The following is a 21712-nucleotide window of genomic DNA, read 5'->3' as shown; positions in this document are numbered from 1 at the left end:
GCAAGTGCCACTCTTTTATGAGTACACGGACAGTTGAAATAGATCTACCACAGACTCCTCAAGCCCTAGGAAACCCAAACCATCATCCCATTAGAGCTGAAAGAGGAAAGCCTCCCCGGGGAGGGGCGAAGGCTAGCAGGCAGGGAGAGAAGCACCTTCAGCCTGCGGAGGAGACCAGCAGCCGGCAATAAAGCGCCGGCGAGCAGAGCTCGGGCTGCAAAAGCGCACCGGGGGCTGCCAGCCTGCCTGCCTGCCTCTGCTGGGACCGGCACCGGGTCCGGCACCGGCACCGGGTCCGGGTCCGGGTCCGGGTCCGGGTCCGGGTCCCCGCCCCGGCCGCCGCGCACACCTGTGCCGCCGCCGGGGCCGCCGGGCGGCTTTCGGGCCAGGCCGCGCCGCCGCCTCCGCCCGCTTCCCGCGGCGGGGGTCGGGCAGCGGAAACTTTCTCCGCGCTCCCTTGTCAACACGGCCCGGCGCCCTCCCCCGGGGCGCTATTTTGGAGCGGCGTGATGTCACGGCACCTCCGCCGGGCCCGGGACCGGCCGCGGCCCGCCCTCACCTGCGGGGAGGGGGGGTGGAAAGGAGGCGGGGAGCCACTCTTTCCCTGCTCCGCCGGCGGCCGCGCTCCCGGGCGGGGCGGAGCGGGGCGGGGCGGAGCGGGGCCGCCGCCGCTATTAATAGCCGTGGCGGGCAGAGCTGTGGGGACCATGCAGGGGAACGGGCAGAGAGCGGTGGCGACGACGGGGAAGGGCCGTGAGGAGCCCGTCGGTGGGATAGGGGCGGCGGACGGCGGGGTGCAGGCTGCGGCCGTGCCCATGCTGCCGGCCATGGAGGTGGCTGAGGAGCCGGAGAAAGCTCCGGGCGGCAAGAGCAAGGACCCCAACACCTACAAAGTGCTCTCCCTGGTAAGGGCCGGCGGGCGGCCATCCACCCACCCATCCCCGCGGCTCCCCTCGCCGGCGGGTGCGTGAGGAAGCGGTGCGGCTGAGGGCAGGTGTTTCGCCCCGCGGGGCTGGGGACGGACAAATCTCTCCCCCGCCTTTGGGGGAAGGGTGAGGAACCTGTGACGGGGCCTTCGGAGCCCCCCGGGGGGGTCTGGAGCGGCCTCGGGAGAGGGAAACCGGCGCCGCTGCCGCCCGGGGCGGCTCCCGCCTTCCCGCCTCGGGCGGGGGCCTGGCGGTTGTGCCCACCTGGCTGCTGCTGGGCAGCAACCTGCTGGGGGGGAGTCGTAATTTTCCTGTCGGTTTATTCCACTTCTTTTTTTTTTTTTTTTTTTTTGTTTTGACAGAGCTCAGGGTTGAATCGTCTTGATTCTTTCGTAGGGTTAGTGGTGGTCCCCTCTTCCCTCACGTGGTTTTAGCTGTTTGGTGTAGGGGACAAACCAGGGAAGACGAAACCAGGTTAAAACAGGAAAATATGTCTTGAAAAGCTAAAAAGAGTTCAAGAGCCACAGGACAGGGAAAGTATAAAAGCTTGCTTTTCACTGAATTTCAAGTGCTGTGGATTGAAAGTTTGTCTCCAAGTGCTGCTTGGAGCCGCTTTCAACCCTGGTTTGGAGGCCTCAGTGCCCAAAGCCATTGTTAGCAGGTAGGTCACTTACCAGTTTTAGCCACACTGCTCTATTATAATTATCCTCCCTGTAGAGATGTGAAAATAAGACCTTCCAGACTGCCTGGAGTGATCATTATGAGGCTAAACTTGTTATCAAAGAGAAAGAACTGCAGGATTCTTGGAAGGAAGCTTCAGTAGAACTGCAGCAGACTTTATGACATGTATATATATCCACAAGTAGTGCTCTTTCAATGCATTAAAGCATAAGGATCAAAATGCCTTTCCAGATTTACCTATAGCTTTGTAATTTGGTTACTGTTTCAAATGAACTGTCCGCCATACCGTAGAGACCACATGTTGGTTTTACTTTATGACATAATGGGTGGTAAGTTGCATTTCCATCTTTGTCAGAATGTTATAAGAAAAATATCAAAATTCATGTAAGGATCTGTGGTAGTTTCCATGTATAAGTTTTTTTGGCCACTATTCTCATGAAAATTTCTCTTAAATAAAGGTAGTGGTTTGTAGCTTATTACTTTGTTGTCTTCTGGGGAGGTTAGTTTGTGCCATAAAAGCCATTGCAGTTGGATGGTGAAGACAGCTCAGACTTTTTCAGGCTTAGAAATAGGTAGTATTAGTGGAAAGTAATCATATACTCTACAAAACCTAATTGTTGCTCTGAGCTTTTTAGGCTCTAATATAACAAAATTATTAGAGATACATAGCCACTTTAAGACTGGAGTTTGAACACCCGTTAAAATGTTTGCAGGTACTTTTCTGAATTAAGTCCTTATTTTCCAAACCATATATTTTCCCGAAGAATTGGCAAAATGTTCATCCTGTGCTGACTAAAGTGTCAGAGTGAAGCCTTGCCCAAATATGGAGGAACTTCAGAGTTCCCATGTATAAAAGGTTGTACCATGCAAACTCTACCCATGGGTTTTGTTGGTTGCTCCAGAAGCCTCTGTGTTATATGGCAGTACTTAACGGAACGTTGGTCGAGGGAGCATGTAAGTAGATAAGGAAGTGGTATAGAGTCACTTCCACTTCTAGTAGTGCTAGTTGTGGCAGGCATAAGTTCAGCTGTAGGTTTTCATGCTTATATATATTCATGCTTATAAGCATGCTCTTCTGTTGCTGCTGCACAGGGAGGATTCTGCACATGGTGGGACAGACCCACAGGGATTTACTAATCCATGCTGCTTCCCTAAGGCAATGGAATGAAAACATCCAGCTTTGAGTAATTGTGGGAGATGGTAATCCTTTTATATATTCATGTGATTTCTATGCACACCTTTTCATTTAGTGTCTTGCCAATTTTCTGAGCTCGTACCTTTGTCCCTCAAAGCCCAATGAGCTCTCTGCCTGTTTGTAGTGGCTCCAGGCTCACCCACTGCCCCTGTGTGACTGAGCAGCATGCTGCTGCCCAAGAGCAGTGTAACTCTTGCTTAAGTTTGAGGTTTTCTATTCCAGCTTGCCAGTGACTTTCAGGCATTGCATTTTAGTCTGATTCACTCATTCCATTAAAATAAATTTTTCCATGCGTTTATAACAGCTGAAACATTGAGGAAAAAACATAACAAAATAAGCAATGTTTCTTTTTGACAATTTCAGGTTTTCTTTGTCAGACCTAGGGAACTCACTTAAGCTAACACTTTTGTTAGAAAATTTCTTAAGGACTTTTTGCAACTAGAGAATTATCGATTTAAAAAAAAAAAAGTCAAAAAATTCCAGGTAAGGTCCAGACTGAGACATTCAGAGTGTACTGGTCTCCTCTAAAGAACAACTACAGCATTTCAGAGTGTATAAATATAACAAATTGTGAAGCTTTAAAAAATGCTGTGGGAATATACTTCAAAATATTTTGTAAATCTGAGATTATTTTTTCCTTGTATTTTTTTTTCATTAAGGCAGTCAGTCTTCTTTTAAGACTAGTGTTTTATGTGTATGCCAAATACTAAACAGTCTTCTGAAGTTTTGTTATATTCAGTTGCCTTCTGCAATTCACTGAGAGGGTAGCTAGAACTTGTATAATACCTGTGAATTAAAACAGTTTTACTTAACAAATTAAGACAATGAAACTCTTGATGGATACTCCTAGAAAGCTGCTCTGTGTTTTACAGCTGGTCACAGATGCAGTGGGAAGCAATCCAGGATATGTGGTTGCACTCCTGCAGGTTTGGTTACTTTTTCTTTTAGATGGTTAGTGAATTCCTTTAGCAGCCTGAGAATTAGACTAAGTTAAAGTGAAAATCAGCAAAAGTTAAGTGCGCTGGACTGTATCCAGGGTCTGGTAAATCAACGGAAGTTTTTTCTTTCCCTATAATCAGCACTTGTTAGAGCCTACCTGGAATACTGCGTCCAGGCTGGGGCCCTCCAGTACAGGAAAGATCAATTAGAGTTCAGCAGAGTGCCACCAAGGTGGTCTGGGGCTGGAGCTGTCCTCCTGTGAGGAGAGGACCTGGGCTTGTTCAGCCTTGGAAGACATGGCTTGGGTGGGGAACATCTAACAGCAGCCTTCCTGTATCTCTGAGGATGTAATCAAAAAGATGGAACCAGGCTCTATACTGATGTGCACAGTAGGAGAATGAGACAGTGGCAACAAATTGAAATGAGAAGTTCTTATTGGATATGGTGGGGAGAAGTCACTATGAGGATAATTAAGTGTTGCAACAGGTTGCATGGAGAGATTGTGTTGTCTCCATCCATGGAAGTTTTCAAGATTCAACAGCATAAAGCCCTGAGCAGCCAGGTCTGAATTCAGTTTTGACCCTACTTTAGGCAGCAGATTGGACTAAAAATCTCTTGAGGTCCCTTCTAGCCTTATGATTCTATAAATCTGTTTTCAGTTGTCCATTGGCCTCAGACACTTTAGTGTCTGAGATCTTAATCAGAAAGCTTCATACATGATAAATGAGATGATCTTGGCTGAAGGGAGAGTGTATCTTATCAATCAATATCTGCCATGACTGCGGTCAGGAGAGAGTAACTACAGAATAGAGATCTGTTGGCTATTAAGATATTTTATGTAAGAATCCTGAAAATTTTTCACCACTTCCTTCAAAAATAACCCATAGCTGCTGACTTTTTCCTCATACAGGGGAAGATGGATGTGCTGTGTCAGGATTTTGGAGACAGTTATAGGTTTGTTTGGTTTGTTTTTTTTTCTTCCCCCACAGAGATGAAAGTGTGGAAAGAACCTTTTCTTATGTAGGTGTCTGGAAGATTGTATGCCTGTTCAGTTGTTTTAATGCTGATGTTTTTCCTCCTATGTTTGAGGATGCCCAAACCTTTGTATAGGTTAGTACTTTTTTGAAATAATACATTTCTAGAATCTTTCTCCAGACAAGATGAAAAATACCTATTTAATGCTTTTATTTAATATACTTGTCAGCTTAATCTTACTTTTTCTTCTACATCTGCTGTTGGAGAAGGAAAGACAGGCAGCAGTTAGTGAGAGAGCAGGTGGGAAATGAGTTGGACTTCGAGTAGTGTGCTTGCCCAGACCCTTCAAAACTTTGTTCTGCTTTGGGTTTGGGCTCCTGAGAGGGGTGTCCTTGCTGGATGAACTCCTCTGTCTTTGGCCATTGCTGCTGTGTTGCTGCAATGGGGTCTTGATTCCTTGGGGAAGGACTGTGTAGAAAGCTGGTTCCAAACTCATTAATTTTCCCTTCCTGCTCATCATACAGGCTCAGGAATTAATGTAACTCATATGAAGAGAGGAAAGACAATGACAGGGAAGTGTTCATGCCCAAACCTTGTGATTTGGAACATGGTTATAGACTTCAGCCAACTTTGGCATTGGGTATTTTTATGGGTATCAGTCAGTTCTTAGGCACTGGATTCAAGGACACTGTACTTTGTGCCTGAGTTTGGGAGACCTGGGTGCCATGTTCAGTCTTTTCTCTAATCTCTGTTGGCCTTCAGCAAATCATTTAATTTCAGCCTTTTTTGTACTGTGTTGTTTTATGTGCTTTGTACTTTTTTCCTTTTTCAGTAAGGAAAAGTAGTCCTTCCTGAAATTACTTGCTCCTGTGAGAGTGCTGGATTGAGCTTAGATGGAACTTTTGTGTTCCAAGAAACTCCACACAGTTTAACAGTAATATTAAGTAGCTGACTGTTAGGCAATTTAACTTTTTTGGCATAAAATATCCTTTGGTGAAATATGAAGTAAAAAAAATTACAGTGACAGGGTGGCCATAGTTTAAATACTTTTAAGTGTTTTTGGTTCAGAAATATTAAAGCAGTTCTTGGCCAATGTCCAATATTTTAATACTTTGTAGGAAACTCTATTCCAATGTTTGGAAACAAGTGTGTTTTACAGTAACTGTCTTGCCTGTCTTCTGTCAACATTACAGCTCTCCAGCTCCAGTGATGGCTTGTTTTGTATTCTGAAGATACAGGAGACACAGTAAAAACTAGTGTTTGACCAAAGATATTTGTTTATTGCATTTGCTGTTGATATTGCTTAAATGCATCTAATTACAATGCAATTGTAACTACAAATACATTGTTATCTAATTTAATCCATCAAAATAAAATTTGGGTTTTGGTGAATTTTAAGATTATTATAACTTTTAATGTTTCTCTTCAGTCAACTCATTTTTCAAGGAAGACTTTGCAAATAGTTCTCATTATACACAAGGAGCTGTAAACCCATGATTTCTTTACTTTTCAGGTTGGTACATTAATGCTGGATATTAAAGACAAAAATCACAATCCTGATCTTTGTCCTGGGTTTGAGTGAGTGGTAGGGTTTTTGGTAGCAGGGGAGGGGGCTATAGGGGTGGCCCCCTGTGAGAAGCTTCTTGAAGCTGCCCCAGCTCCAAGTCAGCTTCACCTTTGCACCAAAACTGAGCCAATCAGCTGCATCTCAGTGATAATGTATTTAAGAAGGGATGTGGTGAGGAGGAGTTGTGGCAGCTGCGTGAACACCAAGGTCAGTGGAGGAACGGAGGAAGAAAGAAGGGGGGAGGTGTGCCGGAGCAGAGACCCCCCTGTATCCTGTGGTGAGACGGCAGGGTGCCCCCCCTGCCACCCATGAAGATCTGTGGTAAAGCAGACACTGATTTGTGGCCTGTGTTTCATTTCACATGGATGATCAAGGTGCTGTGCCCAAAGAAGGCTGGGGTCTTGTGGGAAAAGGTAGACCCCACTGTTGAAATTCAGTGCCGGGAGGATTGCAGCATGCGGGGGTGCCCACACCAGAGCAGCTCGGGAAGGGCTGCAGCTGTGGGAGGGACTCCAGTTGGAGAAAGTTGGTGTCCCACGCTGGAGCAGTGTAAGGAAATGCTGTGGCCTGTGGGAGGGACTAATGGAGAAAGTTTGTAGAGGACTGTCTTCTGTGAGAGGGGGAACACGATGGAGCAGAGGGAAGGATTTCCAGAAGGTCCCCCCACTGAAGCTGGAAGAAGCAGCAGCACTGACTGCACCCCTCATTCCCTGCCCCTGCGCCACTGGGGGAGGAGGTAGAGATATCGGGAGCAGAGCTGAGCCTGGGAAGAAGGGAGGGGTGGGGGGAAGGTGTTCTCAAGATGTGGCAATGCTTCTCACTGTCCTACTCTGTTATGTGTTGTTAGTGTCTAATAAATGCATGTTCTTTTTTTTCTTCCCCTATAGAGACTGCCTTTTGCCTGTGACCATAATGGGTGATCTGCCCCTCCTGGTCCTATCTCAAATCCCAAGCCTGGCTTGTTTGTCCCTTCTCATTGCTGGATGAGAAAGGGGAGTGAGCAGCTGTGTGGCGTTGGGCTGCTGACCATGCTCAAACCATGACAATCTTCTACAGTAAAAAACTAAGAAATATTTAGCTATTTTAACTCTGAAGGGTTTCCAGGATTAATTTGTGTTCTTGCTTTACGTAACAAAAAATTCCACTTATATGAAAATCTCCCCTAAGGGAGTTTAGGGACCACCTTTGTTTATAACTAGACTCAGAACTAATTTTAAATTTTATTGCCAATGTAGGTTGACTTCACGTGCGGCTGTGCCACAGTCAGGGGTATGATTGGGACTTTGCTAAGCATACTTGAGCTCACTTTAAGCTGGGTAGTTTAGGTCTTGCTTTCAGTATAGACAAAACAGTGTGGAGTTTAGGCCAGGCTGCTAGATAATCACACAGATCTGGGAAGTTTCGGGCACCCCTTGGAGTGCAGTACTGGCTTCCTGGGCTCCAGCTGAAATGGAAAGCTTGGAACAGGCTGACGTACACCCAGCTGTGTGACTTGTGTGCTTCTGTCAACGCTGCTGGCTGGTTGCCTGCCTGAAAACTTCCATGTTGTGCCTAGGAATTTGAGCATAGACTGTCTGCTGATGGGTTAGGCTGTAGTGTGATAGGATCAGCCATTCAGGTAAAACAAATGAGTGACTGGTGTCACGTGTGCTCAGGATCCTGCTCAAGCATTCAGAGCTCTGACTCAATCCACACCTTAGGGTTTTCATTACTTTAATTTTGCAGTAATAGTCTTTGTCTACCTCTCAGGCACCAGCTGAAGGCAGGTTGTGCTGAAAGAGAAGGTAAAACTGTAGCCAGGTATGACAAGAAGGCAGACGCAGGCAGTGACCTCATTGAAAAAGGACAGTCTCAGCATACCTGAGCAAGGTGAGCACAGCAGGTTTGGGGAAACTAACCAGGTTCAGCCAGTAGTTTGGAGACGCTAACCAGGTTCAGCCAGTAGTCCGGATTGCAAGATTAGTAGATAGTGATGAGACAGGTCCAAGGTCAAGGAAGGAAGTACAGCACGTGAGTAACGGTCGGGGTCAGTAGAGTGACTGGCCAGGATGAACATGACTGCAGTGTGGCTGTGGCGCAGCTCAGGCAGGGGACAGAGGCAAGAGCTGGCTAAAACAAGCTGAGGGACTGATTCTGCCGAGGCTTCTTCTAGCTTTTTGTTGAGCTGTCTTCAAGGCTGGTTGAGGTTTCTCAAACAGTGTTCTCAACAACTGAAACAGTATTGGAGAACTGGCCATAAGCAAAGGCAGCCAAACTCCTGGGCAGGGGGAAGTGTATTCTCAGTCTGAACACCACCTCCATGTAGTTCTGCAAGGCTTTTGGATACTAAAATAATAAAGAACACGTTAATAATTTTCTCCACAGAAAGTCTGTCCATTTAAACCATTAACTTGAATTCAGAAGAACTTAGTTACTGTGCTAAAATGGTTAGATTTCAGACAAGGCCAAAGATATAAAAATTATGCGAGGCTTCCTTCCAATTCCTACTCTTCAAAATTTTTCCTTGGCATTCTTTCACTAATATCAGTAGAATTACACAAAGAGTGAATTGTTTGGATTTGACTTGCTGTGGAAGCTGTGTTTCTGTTCTTTTCAGCTGAAAGAAGGAACGGAACAAATTAAAGACTTTGAAAACTTGGAAGGTATGAGAAGTTTCTCACCTTGGAGATCGTATTAGAAATTAATATATTGTCAAACATCACTGTGACTATATGTTATGGGCAGTGAATAAATACTTGTTTTAAAGAATGTTCTGTCTGACAGTTCATAGTAGATACAATTTTCAGAGAAGCTATTTTTAAATTATCAGTATTAGAATGGTATTTTGAAAATAGGACAGGAAATATATCAAAACAAGGTAAAAATATATGTTCTACACTAAAAGGCAAAAATACTTTTCTGTACGGGTGTTGCACAGGTCAGCTGTATGTCCTTTAAGGGTATTTATAAGACAGCAGTGGATTTTATTGTAAACACAATGTAGTAGAGGGCAAAGGAAAGTAGTATAAGTAAGGACTTTTGGTAAATAGGCTATTATTTAAGTTTTCAACACTGAATAAGTTAACTAAGGAGAAAAGGGAAATAATGAGAGAAGATTAAATATTTTTATTTTGGAAGAAACTCAGCTGAGCGTGAACCTCATCCTAGTTCTGCTATGTAATGGCACATAGGCAAGTCAACCTATATAAACGCCTTCTATTATGTGGTAATATTTGGGTACAAGTTTGTGTTACAGGTTTTTTGTTTGTTGTTTGTAAAATAACAAAAAGTGTAATGTGTTTTACAGGATTTCTTCACTTGCTCATTAAGGTTGATGTGTCTTCTTACTCAGCCTAATGTTGCTGTCATGATGGCAGTAGCAACATCTGCTGTGGAAAAATGGCGGTGAATATAATCTTACTTGGTATATTCGGTGATATTATCAGTACCCAGCTGAAGCAGCACCCTTTTTACACTGTTCTTGCTCCAACTCTCATGACAGTACTATAAATCAGAACAGCTTTAGTTTTATTCTTTAAAAGGGATTTTTGGAATAGGGAGAGCATGAAGATGGCTCAAAGCCATATTTTCTTCTCCAGTTTTGCTTTTATTCAAGTGCAACTTGTTTGGACAGCAGTTTTGACTTGACAAAATACTGACAGTTTCTTCTCTTTGTATGTAACCATGCATTCATATATGTGGTTACCACTAAAGTGGATTGCATGTGGTGGTCTTTGTTCCGTGTTCATAGTCTGCTGTGCTGAATAAAAGAATTACATTTGAAAGTACAGTATTTTTTTTTTTTTTCACATAAATAAAAATCAGTTTTCAGTCCTGTTTATCCTTCAGTTTTTACAGAAACCTACCTGCTGATTAAAATAGCATGGTCAGCTGCTACTTGTTTTCTGGTAATTTAACCAGAGTTATATTTCCTCTTCCTTTTGGCTGGTGTATAGTTACACTTTAGTTTCTCTCTAAAATCTCCCATGATGTAAAATGCATTGAAAAACAAAACAACCAGTGGTAAAATGTGTGTGCTTTGATAACAGCTCATGTGTTAATGTCTTCCAGAAGAATATGTACATATACAGTTGGACAAGCAAAAAATAAGAAAAATATTTTAGATCCTAGGTGACAGATGGTAACTCTGGTCTATCTTTTAATCCTGTTCTTGTTAAAAAACAGATGCTTGCACAGTTTTGGTAGGTGTTTAGAGAGCTATAGTATGCCTTCTGCTGATAATTCCCTGCTGAATGAACAGTTACCACTCTTTGGTAAGCTCTGTGAAGGAATTTTGTAATATCTTACATTGGCTCGAGCTACCTTTAAAACATTCTTGTCCTTTCAATGACCTTAGGTTGCAATAGTGTGTAATAACAATCTTGAGAACATTCAATAGAAACAGCAAGAGTAGACTTTCTGTGTGCTGCTTTGTTTTTTCTTCTCAGTAATCCTTATATGTTTTTAGAGTAAGTCTTCTTTTTAGTCTGAGAAGGTTTTCGGCGTAAGCTTCAGCCTTTCTATCCACTGGCTTCAAGATAATTCAGTCACCCTCAGTGTTTCAGGACAACCAAGACCTGAGAGTCTCAGCAGTTCTCCTTGTCCTGAGCTCTAGGTATGGAACGTGGCTCAACAGAAGCAAGTCTTTGAAGAGCATAAAAATATTTACAAATGTGGAAAGAACAGATTAATGGTGCAAGAAGGAGGTGGTGCACTTGTTTCAGTGCTGATAACTTCTGTTAAATGCGATTTATTTAGGTATGTAGCTGTGCTGGTGTGAGTGATATATCCACTCCCTTTCAGTTTAGTAAACTTCATTAAATATCCTCTGCTTTTAAATGAAACCGAGCTGTTGGAGGGTTACCCCTGTTTAAAAATAACTTTTTACAAGCATGAGTAAGTGTTCCACTGCCCCTGGCAAGAATAGATAAGGTTTTTTTCCTTTGTACAGTATGTTTTCTGCATTTTTAACAATAACCTTTTAAAGACAGAAGACAACTCTAATTTTACTTGAAATTTGTTTTTTATTATCGTGTTCTTTACACTTTTGCAGATAAATTTTTTTTTCTCAAAGCTTTTTCAGTGTTAAGGTCCAGATCATTAGCCATCTATTCTAGGTGCATGGAACAGTGAAAACACAGCATGCCCTTCACGGATCCCAATGGTTTTGGAAAATTCTGTGGGTTTTTGTAATACTGGCACTACAGACCCAGTCGAGATATCCTCCCTTCATGGACAGACATGACACAACTGTGAGAGTCAATCATGGAGATTAGAATGGAAAACCACTACTTTGCATTGTTTCTTTAATTGCGTAGCTGTTAATGGATGTGCCTTAAACCTTGGAGTGACAAGTTTTGTTGACCGTGGAATACCAGAAATGAAGAAAAGAAGATGGAAAGCAACTGGGTACATGGTAGGCAAAGAGTAAGGAAGATCAACACAGAAACTTAATTCAGAATGAGTATTCCTTGAAAGAAATATCAGTGCAGTCTTTGCCAAAGAACATGCGGAATCCAAGAGTAGAGGGGGAGTAGGGGAGATGGACAGAGCTAGGGAAGAGTGAAGAGAAAGGGACAGTAGCATTGACTGTGTCAAGGAAGAATAAAATGTGATAACAAAGGAAAGGTAGCTAAGGTTGGTGAGAGATTTCTTTGTATGTCACTAAGACCTGTATATTTAACAAGTCTCTTTGGGATCTGGTGTCTGCAGCCTGTGCGCTTGCTGGCTCGGTGGCCCTTCCACCAGCTCCCCGAAATCACTGCTGAGAAATTCTCTTCAACTGCAGCTCTAGAGCGATGGAAATGATTCTGCTCTCTGTGTTATCATATTTCCATCTGCCCAGCTCGAAATAAAAGGCTTTTGAAATGTTTTCAGGATTGCAGTTCTCCAGACACTGAACCACCTATTCCCAACCACTATAATGTTTACAAAGCAAAGCTTTTATTGCTTCCTCCCACGTAAAGGAAGCAGAGATGGGACAGAGATTCATCCCTAGATGACAATGTTTTTTGATTCCAAAACAAACCTTCTAAAATATATTTTTAAAACAAAAAAAGGACACTTTCTCCTCAGCATTTGTTACTGTGCTGGTTTAAAATCTTTTCTCAGATACTATATTAAAACCAAGTCTAACATTTTGTCCTAGCAAGCTCTCAAGTTACAGATCATAAAAAGTTAATGTGCTACTTTTGTGTATAACAAGGCTGGGTTTTTTAATTTGATTTGCCTTCCTACTAAATGTTGGGATTCCCATATTCTTTTTTAATTGCACCTTTATCTTTTGAGGGGAAGAATGAGAGAGAGAAAATGGGCAAGATTTTCTCCTTTTGTTTAAAAAGACAGACTAAACCTTGAAGACGAGTGATAGGCTGACAGTGTGGTAGTAGCTAGAGATTTGAGTCTGGTGCCTGCATCAGGTTGCTGCAGGGTTCTAACAAGGTTCTTGATAGTAAACCTTAAACTACATGTGCAGCTACTTGGTTTTAAATTTAAAAAAAAAAAAATTATATATAAAAATATAATCTTTACACAGCGGACTGCAGCATCCCAAACATGAGCTACCTGTATGTAACATAGTTCAGGTAATATTAGTAACCTACCTGCTGCAGCAGGGTCCCTTATAGCAAGAAGCAAAGTAAATTAGTCCACATCTGGGCTGCAGCAGTGAGATGACTTTCTGTACCTGGCTGGCCTTTAAAGCTAGCTTGAATATTCCTTGTCATCTGCAGAGCTGATAATTTTAGAGCCTTTCCACTGACAATAGGTCAATTACTAGTGTAACACCTCTTGTTGTGCCCAGTTAAGACTACTGCTGCTGTTGGCCAGTATTAGTTGCTCCACATTGTTCCAGCTGAACATTTGTGCCATTTTCATGGGTAATAGCCACATGACTGAAGTCGTTCAGGCTCAAGATAAAGCTTTGATTCAAACCATTAAACACTAAGCTGCAATTGCATTGTATGGCCCACTAGGTTTAGAGTTGGCTGTCCCAGAATATTGCCAGATACAAAAATGGGAAAAAAGAGGTAAAGTGAAGCTTTTTTATTGTGAAAGGAAGAAAGAAAAAAAAAAGGGGGGGGGGGGGGGGGAAGAGGGAGGGGAAGGGAAAGCTTTAGTATTTTGCAGTAAAATATTTCTAAGACTGAAGTTTAAGCTAGTGGGATTAGTGTTAAGGAAGCAAAGGCTTGAAAGTAATGAGTCAACAGAAGTTCCCAGATCTTTCTTTATTACAGATGCACATAGTATATTAGGTAAAGACCTAGACCATGTTTCTCCTTGTGTGTATATATAAGAAATTTGTGAGTAGACCTGGTTTGTGGTAGATACACAGAGAGCGTTTGTGGTGTGCTGAGGTTTATGATGCTATGAGGTTTTCAGAGTACTTGTTGCAGGAGACACAAATTGCACTACTGCATCAAGTAGCGCTACCATTTTGTAGTATTTCCTACCCAAAAGAACATTCATATGCCTCAGTGAACATAATCCTTTAATGTTTTTGCTTGTTGGAATTAATTAGCTCATGGCAGTGTAAAACTGAAAATCTGGAACACAATACAAAACTGATTTTGTAACATTTGGTGCCAAAATCTCAGGAATTATTTGTGAGAACTTTAATGAGTATTTATGAGTATTAGCTGGGAAGTATTATAGTGCTACTGCTTTGGAGTGGTTTTTTTTTAATATTTTTTTTTATATTAATTTGTCACAATTAAATTCCTTGGTTTTAAACATGCATTACCTACCCTGAAGCTCCATAAAGGAATATTAATAGTCCATTCAGTGGCACTGCAGTGTGTTTTTATTACAAGGATGCCTTAGGTATCATAAGTCCCATAGGTCATGTAACTATTTGAAAAGGTGGGAATAAAGCTGTTATGGATAGAGTAGGTGTGGATTTTTTTGTCTTAAAGTATGTCTGTGGTTACATGTCAGAGGACATTCCACTCTCTGGTCTTAGTAGCAGGGCCTGGTGGGAGCAGAGAAGCAATATATCATGACCCTAAAATAAAACATTCTCTAGTTGGCTTTTTAAAAACAAACAAATCAATTTGTAATTTCCAAATAATAATATATAAGTTAAAAGGACAATAACAGGTTTTGCGCTCTCCACTGACTTTGCTGGGCTTTGACATCTTGTGTTTAATGCACTACCTACCTAGCTGTGTACGTTCTCTTATCTAGGTGGTATTTCAAAGGTCCAGAACAGTTTACCTGGAAGATGATACTGTTGATACTGACTTAAGAGAAAATGTTGATACTGCACGCTAGTATGCTGTTAAAAAAAAAAAAAAAAGACAAGTACAGAGCTCTGCAGTTGTGTTTCTTTCTGACAGCTGGGTTAATGGAGACTTACGTTTTTCTATTAGTTGTAGTGTATCTGAGTGCATTGATAATGCCAGAAATTTTTTTTCCTCGTTCTTTTTCAAAGATAGATTTGAACTCAGAAAGTACTTAGTTGTCTGCTAGATATTGTGTTGAATAATATAAGATTCCAGGCTTGCCTGGTTCAGAATTCTAGGCCAAAGTTTCGTCAGGTCCAGTTTAGTATTCGCTTTTTTTATTGATGCGATATATGTAGTATTTTTGATATTGATTAATATGGTTTAGGATAACTTGCACTTCACAAATCCAGAATAATACCTCAATTTCAATGCTACACATTCCAGAAATGCCTTTTTTGCTGTCTTTATTAACTGCTTAGTGAACAAAATTGTCTAGGGAACTGTATATTTGTTAAAAACAACGTAAATACTTTTTATTTGCTCAAGTGCTCACAGTCTTTAAAAAAGTAAGCTTGAGAAATAATTAGGTGCATTTTAAAATGGGATGAATTTTTGCCACATCACAACATGATTCAGGCATCATAATCAAGAGTGGCTCAGCAGCTTTTGCTGATGGGGGGGAGGGAAAAAGGGAGAGCCTTTGTGTAGGCATATAGATAAAATTATTGAAGTATTTCTTGAAAGCAATTTTTCCTCAGAAAACAATGAATGGAAAGGTGACATTTACATTCTCTCCTACCCATACATCCCCAAATACTTGTGAATAAGAAAGTCTGCATTATTACAGTGCCTTCTCTTTCAGGACTTCTGGCAAACTACCTGATTACTTTCTATACTTGAATAGCCATCATAAGTGCATTGTTGGCTTTCCTGGACTCTAATTACTGCATATGAATTGATAATATATACACTTTTCCTAAAGAACCAAATACAAGGACCAAATTCTAGTACTTAATGAGGTTAAAAGGAATCTTTCACTTTATTGGAGTAGGCGTTAGATCTTGCCCTAAAATGCTGGGCAAGGACAATATGGTGCTTGTCTGGTAACTTTAATGCACTCAAAATCCAAAATCAACATGGCCATAGTTTCTGGTCAGTGTAACACTGGTCAGTCTAAAGTGACATCCCACAGTTTCTTACCATGGTATGGACAACCATCTAGTATGAACTGGATACTCGGAAGTGGGAAAAGGTTTTCCTGCCTAAGAAAATTATAGGTATCACTTAAGAGCCATGCCTTCTGTTTGTAGTCTGTGGTCAATCGCAGAACTTTGCTTCACCTTCTTAGAACAACCTAGGAAGAAGCGGAGCAAAGAAAGTTTTATAGAAAACTGATATATGTGTAACCATAAGCATTTTAAGTTTTTGTTTGTGAGAAGAGACTATATAGTCATGACTACATTAAGTGACTTGATAAGAAATTAAATACACAGGCCCGGTCTTGATAATGTTCAGGGTCATGCACCAATAATTAATTGCAAACAACATAACTACTTGTGTGAGTGAAAACTGCTTGTGAAAGCAGTGAAATCAGCTTCCTAATCTACATGTTTATCTATTTTAGTACAATTGTATAGCATTCTAGAGAAAATGAGGGCTTTCAAAACCATTCAGTGGTCACTTGAGATTACTTTCTTTTCCTTCCTGTCACACAGGTACTCTGCGTCTGCATGTTAACGACAATCCTAGGATGCATATTTGGCCTGAAGCCTAGCTGCTCAAAAGATGGTAACTAATATGCCTTTTATTTAGTAATATTTCTAAGCAATTATTTTTTGTTTCCTTTTTTTTCCATTTTTGCAAATTAGTTTTGATATTATCAGAATGCCATCCTTTCTTACTGCAGGAAGAGTATTGGATGCATAGCTTGAGGCAGTTTCAGTTAAAGGGGAATGAAAATACTGGGAGATAAACCTCAGGTGTACTCAGTACTTACGTGGACTCACTTGAGAGGTAAACTGATCCTGGCACTCAGTTTCTGGTCTGGCAGCTTCCATGTATCCCAAGTGTCACTGTAGTGATGTCACATGGCTGACATTTCTCAGTTCACTATTAAAAAAAAAAAAAAAAAAAACAAACCAACAAAACAAACAAAAAAACAAACCAACAATTTCTATTTCATGTTGTCCTGGAACATTTGTTTTTCATCTTTTCCAGTCAATTACGGGGAAAAAAAAAAAGTTATTTTTTTACTGGTTAGAATTGTAGTCTGAAAATGTTCCTTGTGGAATTTCTCTGGCTGTTTTCTGTCCTGAAAAATATGTGGTTTTTTTCCGATGGTGAAGTTTCTTCAGGTAGAAGGTTGCGACAGTTATTTTAAGAAATCAAGCTTCACTTTGGGAACAACTATCTAGAATTATTGCAAAGCTGCTTTGTCTAACAAACAGTCCTATGATGACTTTAAACTGAAATTTGGTTATTAATTTCCCACTAGAATCTGTTTAGTTTTTTTTCTTATTTTATTACAGCTTTTCAATATTGGCTTATTATCATCTCATTTTCCTAATATCACACACCTCAATATTCTTGAGAAGAGAAGCCAAATGATGAAGGATTTACCTCACTCTCTTTTGGTGATTGCACAGGGTGAAGCAGACTGACCAACTACTTAAGTGTGGTTAATGCTTCACATCACGAGTTTCTTTTTTTTTTTTTTTCTCAGGCAACCCCAGTCTAGTGGAAGAATGATATGCCTTTTTTAACATTAAAACTGAACAAAAATTGAGCCAGTGAGCAGTACACTGAAGTTTGTATCTCCTGTGTCTGTTTTGGAACAGCCCTGCCTGTGTCTTGCTATAGTACCTTAACCATGGTACAGTGGGATATGGAACTGGGGCTTCTTCAGTTCCTCTGATTTGTATGAAGACAGTCATTCAAACAGGGTATGAGCATGGGAGAGTTGCAAGCATAGCCAGTACAGTCTAGATTTTAATTAATGTTTAATTATTTATAGAAAGTGGAACATTGGCAGACGTGAAAATGAAGATCAGCATTCTTTGCAAAAGCATTTCACTGTTTAGGGCACCCATACTGAAAACCGAGGTTCAGAATTCCTCTGATAGAGGTCTTCTGAATAACTGTACTGGTATCTTCTGGTAATACAGAAAGTCAGGGACAGTCAAAACTAGAATTGTAGCTTTTTATTTCGCTTGCTTCCGCCAATAATGAAACACCATGTTACTTCTAAAACGGAACAGAGCCCTTTGTTCAATATGATAAAAAAAAAAAAAATCTTTGTTCAAGAAGAGAAAGTAAACATTTAGTTGGATCAAGACTTTAATTTTCTTTTGGCTGTCACTGGTTTTTGCAGCCATCCTGTACGTTGTGGAATGACTAGCTGTGTCATTCTACACACTGACCTTATTAATTTATTTTGCACGCGGACTGATTTGAGATCAGCCACTGACATCTAACACTATCCAATATTACAGTGAAAACCTGCAAAGGTCGTTGCTTTGAAAGGACCTTTGGAAGCTGCCGTTGTGATAGAGATTGTGTCAAGCTTGGAAACTGCTGCTTAGATTACCAGGAAACATGTATACAACCAGGTAAGGATGGAAAAAGGAGCTATGGGGGCAAACTCTCTTATTCTGTGATGTGGGGCAGGTCTGTGAATGTGAGCACTGTTGTGGTCAGGTGGCCATAACCCCTGGCTTCTTTCAGATGGGCTGTGAGTGCAAAGGGGGGGCTGCTGAACAGCAGGGTGGTTCTGATGCCAGTGGTCTCCCCCTCTTTGTGCTCTCTCCATTGCAACCATGGGTGGAGTTGCAGTGGTGATGACGGTACTGGGGACTCCTGGGAAAGCATCTGGGCTCTGGCGCAGCTGCTGTTGTACACAGACAAAACTTGTATTTCACCCAGCTGGACTACATAGGAGCAGCCAGCCAGCAGGCTGGCTTTTCCATAGCTCCTGTGCGGAGAGAGACCATGAGGGACTGTGCTGCTGCCCTCCCCCTTGGAAAGAGGAGGAACAACTGCAACTGGAGGTGTCAGCCAGCCTTTTGTTCTCTGTCCGGGGGTGAGAGAACAGTGACCTGCATTGTCCCTGGTGTCAAGGACAACTCCTACGTTCTCATGCAAGCCAGGAATAGGAGTACATTCTGCATATTAAAGCTTTCTGTCATCACCCGCGTGAAAAAGGGGACGGACAGGGCAGCTCTGTGAAAGCTGCAGTGTCTCCTTACCCAGCTACTCGGGCCCTCTGCTTTGTCACTCCCCAGCTTGAGTGTGAAGCAAGGGTCATGTGCCAGCCTTTGGGACAAGGCAGGATGACAAAACAGATTGCACTGGTGGAGAACGGTTGCAAAGTGAGAAGCAGTTCTTGTGATTTGCAGAAAGCATAAGTCAGATAGGCAAAGGTGTGAAAAGCACCGCAGAGAAATTTTACAGGGAAAGATGTTAGTGCAGGTAGTAACACTACGGACAGAAGCTAACTGTTTTCTTTAATTTAGTTTTGCCTTAATGCTTCATATGCAGCATTCTTTTCAGTTAACTGTTTTCCTGTTCACTCCTCTTTATGTGTATTTGTAAAATTTATCAATGTAGTCTCAACCTGAATTTTACAATTCCAGTGCTGACTTTTAAAACCAAATGATTAAACTGAGCTCAGATCCCTACTTCAACTGACTGTTACTGAAAGGTCCTCTAAATTGCATAAAGCAACTTATTAAATTGCATTAAAAAATCAGGGATCTCTAATTGCTAGTCATGTATAAAGATCACCAACTGTCCTCAAACATTTAGATTTGGCTTCCATGTCTCTGTTAAGACCTTCACTTAAGTATTCACTCAGCTGGTAATCCTCATTGACTGTGAAGGGTCTACTTGTGTTTACAACTGTATAATTTGAAGATGATCATTTTGTTATCAATGTATTGGAATATTTTGTTCAGAAAAATCAATATGTTTCAGGAAAAAAATCTCTACTAAAACCAGCAATAAGGCTGAAGTCGGTAAGTCTTCCTGTGAGGTTATGTATGTAGTCTCAAGTAGTGGCAGAGTGATGCCTATGCCTAAGAGTTGCTGAAAGAAGCTGGAGTGCCTGATGGTGACTGGTAAAATCCATTGTGACTTCAGTGCAAGACCGAATAAGTTACTTCTCACTGTTTTCTAGACATTCCAAATTCAGATTCAAGTTTTGGGGGTTTTCTGGGAGAGTTCTTTGGGAGCTTTTTTATAGGGTGCATTTACCAGATTATACCCACATAAATTACCTTATTTAAGGAGGTCTGTAAAATGGATTCTTTCTGATCTGTGACGTTTATAACCATATACTGCTTAATTATATTCAGATGGCTATGCACTTGGATTATTTAGCCATGGATGTTTCTATTTTTCCAAAGTGCAATTGCTTGCAGTATTATGCATGCATCAGATGCCTTAGGACTGTTTTTCAGTGAGTACACATTTAAGACAGAACTTAACACTGAGTTTGTTAATTTTGCACTTAGACTGGTATTAATCATTGTGCTGTCCTTCTCTCTTGTCTGTTTTTTTAGCCCACATATGGACCTGTGATAAATTCAGGTGTGGAGAGAAGAGGCGACCAGAATATCATTGTTCTTGTTCAGATGATTGTGTGGAAAATAAAGATTGCTGTGTCAATTACCATGCTGTTTGTAAAGGTAAATATCCTCAAGTTTCTGCAGTCTCTCTTACGTATACCAAATATTTGTATGAAAGGATCAGGGTCATAATATCACTTTAAAAGCATCCAGTAAAATGAAAAACTTGCATTTATCAATAAGAATGTACTGTCTTAAAAAATAAATTGCACTCATTTGTTTTAAGGAGAGGCAAGCTGGGTTGAAGAAGAGTGTGAGGACATTACTGAACCTCAGTGTCCGAAAGGGTGAGGATATTGTACATTTGCATAGCTCTGCTCTTTGCTTACGTTTCATTTTTGAGATTATTTTCCCTACTGTGCCTTCCTGGGACCTGCTTGCCTTTCTTATCCACAGTAAGAGGAGCTGCCAGACAGAGAAGGACGCCTGTTCAGCCAGCATTTGGTAGTGCTTACTAACAGATCAGGTTGCTCTACCCCAGCAGCACTTGTGTATCCCAGCGCTCGCTTGACTTACAAGACATGTCTATTCCTGAACCCTGCTGTCTCTCACAGATGTGTGTGCTCTGGACAGCTCCGCCTTGTGCCAGCCTCATTACTGTCCTACATGTGCTCCAATACCCGCTGTCCTGAATATTTTGGGACCCATCTAGTAGTCACAGGCTCCTAAGACTGCCTCCCTTCCCAGTCACCTCTAAAGACCTTTCTTCTTCCTTTCTCGTTCCAGTCCCAGAGCTGCAAAATGTGGGCAGATCACTGTTGCAGTTTCACCAGCAGTGGGACAGAATTATTTACAAGCTGTCTGAACTACTTTATTTAAAAGGTGTAAAATGCCATGGGATCCTTGTATTTTCTGGCTCAGCTCTGCACTGGGAGTTACTCCTGCAAGTTATGTATACACTGTGTGAGGAATGACTCATGTAGTCTATGGCATCAGCACTCAGTCTCAAATAGTACAGCAAAGTTCCCAGCCAGGAAAAAAGTCTGCATTTGTACTGGTTTTGCTCCGGGATCTTCAAATTAACTTTAAATCTGAAGTTGGCTGCAAACTATGATTGTATGTATAAGTTATTAATAGAAGTGACTTAAACATTCTTGATTGAAAAGTGTTCCACTGGAAAATAGTTTGTAAGTGTGTTGTGGGGATGAATTCAGTTATGTTCTTGTCTGAGAAATGTCAAAAAAATTAAAACTATTTTAATTTTGATGATTTTGAGATTATGGCGTGCTGGGGATATTTCTAGTAAAGTAAAAACACTTCATTTTGTTCTTATGTCATTACTTTTTTTGACTTACGTTAAGATATCTAAATCATGCTAAATTTATTCATTGGGGTTATAATACTATCAAACAAAATATATTTCCTTTTGGAATATTTTTATACCAAATGAGTACTTTTCGTTCTGATTCAGAGCAATAACAAATGCTGACACTTCAGAACCTCATTCAAGACATAAATTGGAGCTTCTGTCCAGCTTGGAGTCCCAGTGCCTGATAAGCCTCTGCACAGGAGGGTGGTAGTCAGGTGGTTCTGGAAGCTTTTGTCATTAACTCCTGTTCTGAGGTTGGGGCCATTCAGGACTGTTTTGAGAACTGACTCTA

General features: G+C 41.4%; 1 protein-coding gene across 2 annotated transcripts in view; it reads left to right on the top strand.

Annotated features, from left to right (window-relative positions):
* Positions 1 to 707: 707 nt before the first annotated feature.
* The window catches only part of ENPP1 (ectonucleotide pyrophosphatase/phosphodiesterase 1), a 57293-nt gene continuing 36288 nt past the window's right edge, over positions 708 to 21712 (top strand). Inside the window, exons 1-6 of one of the 2 annotated variants that reach the window (XM_032983177.2) lie at positions 7927 to 8152; positions 8880 to 8925; positions 16203 to 16275; positions 17979 to 18095; positions 20046 to 20171; positions 20338 to 20398. In XM_032983177.2, the coding sequence (XP_032839068.2) occupies positions 16218 to 16275; positions 17979 to 18095; positions 20046 to 20171; positions 20338 to 20398 (362 nt within the window). In that variant the 5' untranslated portion in view covers positions 7927 to 8152; positions 8880 to 8925; positions 16203 to 16217. Of the gene's footprint in view, positions 906 to 7926; positions 8153 to 8879; positions 8926 to 16202; positions 16276 to 17978; positions 18096 to 20045; positions 20172 to 20337; positions 20399 to 21712 lie in introns of those variants that run through there. The other variant, XM_042795830.1, reaches the window with a different exon arrangement.

Source organism: Tyto alba, unplaced genomic scaffold (assembly GCF_018691265.1).
Source record: "Tyto alba isolate M040663 unplaced genomic scaffold, T.alba_DEE_v4.0 Super-Scaffold_22, whole genome shotgun sequence".
NCBI lineage: Eukaryota > Metazoa > Chordata > Aves > Strigiformes > Tytonidae > Tyto > Tyto alba.
Note: the sequence above shows the minus strand (reverse complement) of the source record. Positions and strands in the feature narration are given on the sequence as shown.